The 8,841-nt window shown below is 55.3% G+C and overlaps 1 protein-coding gene across 1 annotated transcript in view; it reads right to left on the bottom strand.

Moving 5' to 3' along the window:
• Window positions 1-3,697: 3,697 nt before the first annotated feature.
• PAX5 (paired box 5) overlaps window positions 3,698-8,841 on the bottom strand; it is a 181,813-nt gene continuing 176,669 nt past the window's right edge. Inside the window, exon 10 of the mRNA XM_032396898.1 lies at window positions 3,698-4,217. Within this exon, the coding sequence (XP_032252789.1) occupies window positions 4,141-4,217 (77 nt within the window). The 3' untranslated portion in view covers window positions 3,698-4,140. The remainder of the gene's footprint in view (window positions 4,218-8,841) is intronic.

Raw genomic sequence — 8,841 nt, 5'->3', positions numbered from 1 at the left:
CAAGAGCCCAGGGTGAGGAGGGAGGAAGGACTGGGGATGCCTGTCCCTGACAGTGACTGGCCTAACAAGTTGAAGCTCATCTCCCATCTCTCTGGGTTCCCATCTTCAATGAAGGGCAAGGAGGTGAAGAAGAAAGGGAGCACTGGACAAAAATTGGGGGTCAGAGCTAGGAGCCAGTGGGTCAGATGTGGCCCACAAACATATTCTTTTGGCTGGAAGGGCATTTAAAAAGCTTTCACATTTCAATGCCACTGGATGGGGCCAGCCCTCTGGTTGTCTCGGGTTCCCCCCCACACCCCATGCCACCTCACGCCCTGCCTCAGTGGCGAGATCACCTGCCTGACCCAGGAAGCAGCAGTTCAGGGCCCTGGAGATTGTGATCTGTGTTTCCCAGGCTTGTGGCCGCCCCTGGGGCCCGGCTGGGGGATGCCTCCGTGTTGGCACAGACCGGTCTGGAGTCTAAGCCACAGTGAGGAGACATCTCATAAACCCCGGGACCTTAGACCCTCGGAGTCAGAGGCGGGCCCACGTCCAGGCCCCGCCACGGCTGATGGTGTAGTCTTGGATGTGCTCTGATCCCCTTGGAGTCTCAGGACCCAGCAGGGAAGAAGCATGAATGAAACCTCAGAAGCACTGATGTGAATGAATCTGAGCAAAGACTTTGCAGGTTTGGTGTTAATGGGAATCAAGGCAGACCAGCAAAGCCACCAAGCCTTAGGCCATTTGGTCAGGCCAGCCTCTGAGTCCCTGTTGTTTCCTCGTGGGTCTAGGGGGTACTAGGGGATTGAAGGGTATATCTAAGCCATACGCTCCCATGATGAGAGCACAATTCTGTGGAGAAAGAATGGAGCCCAGAGATCTGAGAATTCACCTCACCTCTGTCTTGCCATGCAAGCCCCAAATCTCAGTTTTCCCATCTGTAAAATGGGCATTGTGATCTTTGCCTCAGGGAATGGTCAAGGATTGCAAAGCACCATACAAATGTGAGTTATGAAAGGGCTAACCCTAACTAAGGTGCCTTGAGAAAGGGAGGTTGGATTTGATATGTCATCAGATTTTTCAAGGCTGGAGCTAGACTAATGGTATGAAACTTTTTCATAAAATCCACAAGGTCCTTTCCAAAAATCAGAGCCAGAACATAGGGCTGAAGGCCTGTGGAGTGCCCTAGGCCTCCAGCCACAATGCTGGTGAAAGCCCTGGCCTTGTGTTGTCCATTCAGAATTCTCTGGCATTCACTCAGCGGCTTGTGTCCTTTGGAACCTTTCTCTCCAGGCTTACAGGCAGTTCCACCAGCAGTGAGCGGACTCTGAGCTGGGGAGAGCAGGTACTTGTGTGAGAACATAGTGTACATCCATGTGCTCTTGTGCTTCTGCCTGGCAGCCCAGGAATCAAGGGGTTGTCTAATAAATACAAATGCAATCTGAAGACCAGCAGAGCCTCAGGGGAGAGAGGAAAGGCATGGAGGGAGCTCATCACAGCAAGAGAAGGAACAGAATGGGGCCAGCTGGGCTTTGATGAGGAAGGACAGTGTGCGCTTTAGGCAGTTGGTTCAGGGAAAGCTGACTTCCCAATAGCCTGAGACCACGAGGAGGGACAAGGACCAAAGGTGTGGGTGTAAGAGGCCAAAGGCCTGATCTGCAGACCTCTGAGCCCACCACTTCCTGCAGCAGGGAAGGAGGGAGGGAAGGAGGAAAGGAGAGGTCAGCTCCTGTACCTTCTCCTACCTTGCCTGGCAGGTGGAGGCTGGAGCTGGTTCATCCTGTTCCTGGAGGTGGGCTCTGCCCCCAGCTGCCTCCCTTCTTTGCCCAACAGGTTCCAAGGTGGTGGGTGCACTGGCAGTGAGCTCCCTGGCTCCACTTCTGCCTTGGATGGCTGGGCTTCCTTGTCAGTTCTAACAGCCCGGGACACTCCCATCTGTGGCAGTGGGCCCAGAACGATCTCTCACTGCCCTCGCTGTCAACTTCCCTCCCCGGGGATGGAAGGATCACCTTGTGCCAGGGGTTGGGAGGCTGAATCCCAGCCCGCCTCTGCCAGTCAATGCCTGGGGACTCCACCGTGTTGAGCCCATTTCCTCTTCTCTCCCACCACCTTGTAGGATGTTGGGGAGAAAACACTTGGTGGTGGCCAGAGGAGGTCTGTTCTATTTCCCTGCATTGTCCCAGGCTTCCCCAAACTGGGCCTCAGTTTCCCCTGAGGCGAGCTGGACTAGATTGTCCTCAAGGCTTATTCCCATCCCTCTGGGTGTTCTTATTTCCCATTTGGTCCAAATAGATACCCACCCCATAGGCTTGCTCAGAAGTAGAAGACCTGCCCCCAGATGACCCAGTTACAAGTCTGTTCCCCATCCTGGGAAAGAGGAAGGCAAGGAGAGAGCTGGAGGATGACCTTGCAGGTGACCCTGCTATACCAAGGCAATGGAGGCTCAGAGACATGAAGGTCTTGTCTGAGGTCCCACAGCAAGGAAGCGGTGTGGCCAGGACAAGACCTCTCAGGCCCAATAACCTCAAGTCCAGGCTCTGCTCTGCCCCAGCGCTTTGCCAACTTGGTGACATGCAAACATCAGGGATGCAAACGTCTGTCACACGAGATGGCAAAGTCCATGGTCATCAGTGTAATTCAGCCCAGATTGGGACAGGGCCTCCACCTTGCTGTTCTGAGTGGGCAAAAGAGAGACTACTGAAGGAACTGAGGCCCCAGGCAAAGAGATGGTGGCCCCTGGCACCCCTATTTCAAAACCACTCCCAGTTCACACACCAGTTCCTCACTGCTTATCCTGCTTCTCTCCCAGAAGGCCTTCCTCTGTCCCCCGTATCCTCCCAGGTGGTTTTTTCTGACCACTCCAGCCTCCAGTGAGTTCTCCAAGCTCCCCTCCAGGCTCCTGGGGCCCTTGGCCATTACAACCCCTTGCAGCAATAGGTATATGCCCACTGTGCAAAGTTAGGCATCTGCTCCCATCCCAGCACCTCTACTTCCAGCTGCATACTGGGCTCCACGAGGATAGGGAGGGGCTGATCAGGAAGTTCTGGCTGACTGCTCTAGGTGTTTGTGGTCCTCAGTGCAAGAATGTCCTTTTTGTTAATTATTGTCTACATGGCAGGAACAGGCTTGCCCAGAATCCACTTTCTGGCATCCTGGAGGGTGGGAGAAATGTCCATGGTGGGTGTCCAGTGTGATATGAGCCTGGGCACGCCTCAGAAAACACATCCCAGTTCAGTTCAGTGGTTCCAGGGGCTTGGGAGTCCCTGCCTTGGACTATGGTCTTCTGAGTCCTGTCCAGCCCCAGCATTCAAAGTCCACAATGCAGTCAGCACCTTGGACAGCATCTTTAGAATCCTAGCTGAGGAATCTCCCAGACAGTCCTTTGTTCTCTTTGAGTCCTTTGATATGGAAAAGAGCCGCTCACCCTGCACAGGGTCCAGGAAAATGGAGCCAGGAAGCCAGGGCATCTCTCCAGTGTGTTTCTCCTGAGGAGGGGTCTCAGGGGGCAAGCTTGAAGCATAACCAGCCCAATGAGACTCCTAGTCCAGACGTTAAAGAAGTAGCAATGAGCAGGAGGCTGGGACCTGAGGTGGGCATCCTTAGTCTCAAGGACAACTCCAAGCCCACCTATGGGGGGGCAGCCAAGACAGAGGGGATGCTCTGCACACAGGTCTAAGATGTCCTGTGACACATCGGGAATATTGGATGCATAATGGGTGGGCAGTCTGCTCAGCTGGACCCTCACGCCCACAAAAAAGCAAGAAGGTATTTACACGGGTGCTGTTGAAGTGACAAAAACAAGCTCTCCTTCCCAGGCCTGGGGCAGGAAGACAGGTGGATGGTCAGACAGCTGGGGTCCGGCAGGCTAGGCTGGGGCTACAGTTGTCTGCAGAATAGTCTGTGGCTTTGCAGACACCCAGTTGCTGTTGGGAGAAGCACACTGATTGACTCTTAGAAATGGACGTGTGTCTAGAAGTCCAACAGCCTTACCATAGAACCCCAGTTCCCTGGCAGGAAAAGGTTGGGAGGGGGGTTTCAGGCGAGAGAGGATTGCTGGGGGATGGTCTCATTGGGCCCCTCTGCTGGCTTCGGAGGGGCTGAGAGGCTATCGCCCTCAGTGATATGTGTTGCAAGTGCTTGGCGCCCACCTGGCTCCGAGGGTCAGTGACGGTCGTAGGCAGCGGCGGCTGCAGGCGGGGCGGCTCCTCGGGCCGCGGCGCTGTAATAGTACGGGGAGCCTGGGAGAGACAGAAGAGGGCACGGCGGTTCGAGGGGGACCTTGTGCCTGCCACCCCATACATGGGGTCCCCTTTCCACCAGGGTCCCCCTCCTCCTCCCCTTCCTCCCAGGCCACCAAGATCTCTGTCCCAGTCTGTTCCCCCAATTGCAAACCTAATCAGGGTGGCTTCCTGCTCACAAGATTTCAAGGCCTCCTCCCCACCTGGAGCTGGGCTAGGCAGACTGGGGCCCTCGGGTGAAATCCTCCCTGCTGCCCGTTTCAGTCAATAACGTTTTACTGGAACTCAGCCTGGCCCACTTGACTCTGTGCTGTCTGTGGGTGCTCTCATGCTACTACAGCTGCCTGCACGGCCCCAAATATTTACCATCCAGCCCTTGGCAGAACGAGTTTGCCGACTTCTGACCTAGAGGGTGAAAAGCCATCACTTCTTAGTTTGCCCTGTGGATACTTCGTGACCTAGCTCTGCCCACCTCTTGGGATTTCCCCCCACCCACCCACTGCTCCCCCACCATACCACGCACACACCACACTCCAGTGAACTCGGACCCTGCAGAGGTCTCAAGGATACCCTCATGCTAATAGCAACTACCTGCGGAGAAGCACTTCTTCGGCCTCGCACCGCTCTTTCACGTGTTGTCTCATCTCAACCTCCAGGGCAGGGGAGTTAGCCCACTTTATCCTCCTCTCGTGCCTCTCTGCCTCTTTCTGTGCTTCTTCCTGCAGCCCCCCCCCCGCCCTGAGCTCACCCTCCTCTGCAGCCTGGACCAGGGGCTCCAATCACCTCTTTTACTGCTTCTTCCCCCCACCCTGCCCCTGGACAGAGAGCCCCACATAGGAGGGGGCTGGGCTCTGCTCTTCCCGGTGTCTGTCGTCAGTCCCCAGTCTGTCGCCCGGCACGTGGCACGTGCTCACAGCCAGGCTGGATGAGTAAATGCACAGCAGCATTGAGTAAACAAACAGTAGCGGAGACCCCTGCCCATTCACTCATTTCTTTTCTGGCCCTATTGGGGACAGCAAGGGGCAATAATCACAAACCTCACAGACCAATGTTCAGAGTCAGCAGGGGGATTAGAGCTCTGAAAAAAGAGCTCTGGGGAATGCAAGATGATTCTGGCAGAGTCAGGTTTCCTGGAGGATGTGGGTTGGGCTGGGTTTGAAGGACAGGAAGAGACAGACATGGGGAGCCTGAGGTATGGGAGACCATGGGAAAATTGCAAGGTGGAGCCCTGCGGCCTGTGACCTCCAGACAGAGCCAGGGTGAGAGCCAAGCTGGGTTCCTCCCACTGTCTCAAGGCTTCATTCTGGGACTACCTGCTTCAGACGAGGCCTCCAGGAGGCCTACGTTGTGCCAAAACTCCTCTCCAGGGATGAAAGAGTCTGGGCGGCTCAGGGAGACCAGCAGACTCTCAGAACCACAAAGCTTAGAGATGCTAGGCCGTTGCCTCCTTTTACAGGTGAGGAAACGAGGCTCAACAAACCAACACCAAGTGCCCAAAGCCCCAGGGCCTCTCAGTGCCAGAGCCTGGCCTGCATTCAGGACTCTTCCCACCACAGCGCAGTCTACCCAACGCTGGGGGGCTGTGTTTATCCAGGTGGACAGCGGTGGGGGCCCTGGTAGCCACTGGACCATGCATCTCTTGGGGTGGGAATAGTGAGCTGCTTAATTCCCGGGGGGGGTGGACTCATACTTATTTGTGATTCTCCCAGATACCATAACTGAGCACCAAGGCCTGGACTCTATCACTCTTGGCTGAGTGACCTTGAACAAGTGGCTTCTGAGTCTCAGTTTTCTCATCTGTAAAAGGGGGGGTCACAATGGGGCCATATGAGGGCACCATGAGACAAGGATGTGAAAGTGCTTTGGAAATTGACAGTTTTCTAAGTCACTTACAGCTATTCACGCTTTCCATTTCCAAAACAATTCCACCAGGTAGGAACTAGTATCGTCCCCATGTAGCAGATGAGGAAGCTGAGGCACAGAGAGACTAAGTAGCTTCCCCAAGATCACACAGCTAGTATGTAATCTAGAGGGCAGGATGGGGGAGGCACTTCAGCACGTGCCACTGGCCCTCCAAACCCAGTCCCAATGAACAGACACACTACTTCCTCCCTTTCCCCTCCCATCCCCCCACCCCCCCGGGAGGGAGTATGGCTCAGGCAGCAATGACAATGGAGGAGGAGCGGGAAATGCCTCGCCGTGCTGTTCCAGAAGGCAGAGGCAGCAATCCCATGCCTAAGTCTTCCCAGAGATGGCTTTCTCTGTGGCCTCCTCTGTCACCTTCCTAGTTGGAGCCCTGGCTCAGAGATACCTGTCAGCCAGCCTCCTCTGCTCTTTCTTCTGGGATGGGGACAGCATTAGGACAGTCACCCACAGAGAATCTGCAGTACCAGCCCTGCATCCTGCCTTCAGATGAGCCCAGGAGAGAGGAATGTGTGTGTGTCTGTGGTGGGGACATCCCTGCAGGCCTGGGCATGGCACAGGAGCGGGAAAACCGCAGGGACTGCCCTCACAAAGGGGCCTCCAGGGGCAGCAAATAGAAGTAAGGCTCCTGGGAGGATCCCAGCTCAGCCCTCCGAGTTCCCAACAGGCCACCTGTCACCTGCCCCCCACCCCCCGCTCGGCTCTGACTCACTCCCCTTCCAAAGCCTAATCTCTTGGCCAGCCTGTCCCGAAAAATCAAAAATGCTTGCATTTACCATGAGAAAGGAACACATCACCTTACAAAGCACTCTGGTGCCCATTAGACCTCCATCTAGAATAAACTTGTCCTTTTCTTCTGTCATTTTTCCTAATTCACAGTATCATCAGTTTGCTTCTTGACACAGTCCTTCCAGGCTCCCGCTCACTCCTCATCCCCTTGGAGTGGCCACGGGCACACCCTTTCTAATCCTGATTGACCACTGCTTTCCTGCCCATCCCTCCTGCCTGCGTGCCCTCCCGGCCTGCTCGCTGTGCCCTGGTGGGCCTTGTGTGCATAACGTGCAGGCCGCACCGGCACGGGAGGCTCAGCGGGAGGGGCGTTCTCCTGAGAGGTCAGTGCGCAGCCTCACTAGGGCGGCACTGCCCAGCCTGGCGGGGCGGTGTTTCTGCGAAGGGGACTTCAACCAGGCTGGCTGGGGTGCGGGCGCTGCGTGTGAGCACACAGGGGGAAGGGGGGAGAGAGAGAGAGAGAGAGAGAGAGAGAGAGAGAGAGAGAGAGAGAGAGTGTGTGTGTGTGTGTGTGTGTGTGTGTGTGTGTGTAGGGTCTCACCTGTTTCTGCAGCTCCCACTGATCTAGCAGGAGCACCAAGGAGCCTCAGAGCAGCTTTCCCCACCCCTGGTACCTTCCCCAGAAAGAATCAGTCTGCTTCTCTGGTCCAGTGGGATTCTTTTAGTTAACGGCCTGAAGACACTCTGGGTAAAGGGCAGTCTGGTAGACATGATGGGCCTGGAACTTATTTGCAAGACTATGACAGAGTGAGTCTGGCATCTCACTCATCTTCAAGAAAGTGGGATCACTGCTTATTCAGGGCTGTGGGCCTCAGGAGAGTGTCATATTCAGCTCTTGCCTGAACGAAGCTGCCAGTGGCAATTATCCTCATCTTACACTCGAGGCAACTGAGGCCCCGATTGGGGGATGACCTATGATTCCCCAGGTTACAGACTTGGGAAGTGCAGGGGCCATTTCTCATGTTTGTAACTACCCAACGTTGTTTTCGACTTTTCCTGTGTTTGCAGGGTGTCCTGTGGTGGGAGGCCCGCCTCTTTGAATGAACTCGTTCTCCCATTCCACTTGCTGCTAGGGCACAAGTGTGTCCCCTGGGCTCAGCCTGTTAGAGCCTCTTGCATGTGACTTGGATCGGGAAGGAGGCAGCAGGAGGAAGTGGGTGGGCTAGGACGGCAGAGGCGCCCAGCTCTGGGGGCGGCGGGGCCGAGCTCTCCCGCACCCTGGCCAGAGTGGCAGCAGAGAGCAGAGAGCCAACTGGTAACAGCAGGAGGGCTCCGGCAGCCCTGGTGGTGTGGCTGGGTGATGTTCCCGGCCGTGTGTCCCACACCTGCCTCTTTGGTCCTCCTGGAGATTCTGGAAGCCTGTAATATCCCTTAATAAACTGGTTTTCTGCTTCAGCCAGCCAGAGTGGATTCTGTGGTTTGCAACAGAAAGTCTGGCAGATAAATACAATAACCTGGCTTTCAAAAATTGATCAGAGCTGTTCTCAACACATACATGGTCTGAGTATTCAGGCCCCTCAAGACTTCTATGGAGGGATGAGGCCTCTTTTCCTGGCTGTTCAGACTTAATTGGTCAGGGAGAGTAAGAGTACCACATCATACTCTGGGGTTGGGGCAATCTGAGTTTGAGTCCTCATTCTGCCACCTGCATGCTGTGTGACCTCAGGTAAGTTAATTACCCTTCCTGAGTCTCACTGTCTCCATCTGTATAATGGAGATAATAGCTGTTGATAAAGTAAAGGTAACCCACGTGAAGAGTTTTGCCCAGCGCCCACACAATGAGCAGGTACTCATTTAGATGGACAGAGTTCCTCTGTACCAGCTCTGGTCTCCTCTCAAGGCCCTGAGCACCCTCCCAGCATGGACAGCCTTGCCTGGGGCTCCCTCACCCCCAGCCTGGAGGCTCCCTGAG

Source organism: Phoca vitulina, unplaced genomic scaffold, assembly GCF_004348235.1.
Source record: "Phoca vitulina isolate PV1807 unplaced genomic scaffold, GSC_HSeal_1.0 scaffold94, whole genome shotgun sequence".
NCBI lineage: Eukaryota > Metazoa > Chordata > Mammalia > Carnivora > Phocidae > Phoca > Phoca vitulina.
The sequence above is the reverse complement of the archived record's forward strand: the minus strand, read 5'-3'. Positions and strand labels throughout refer to the sequence as shown.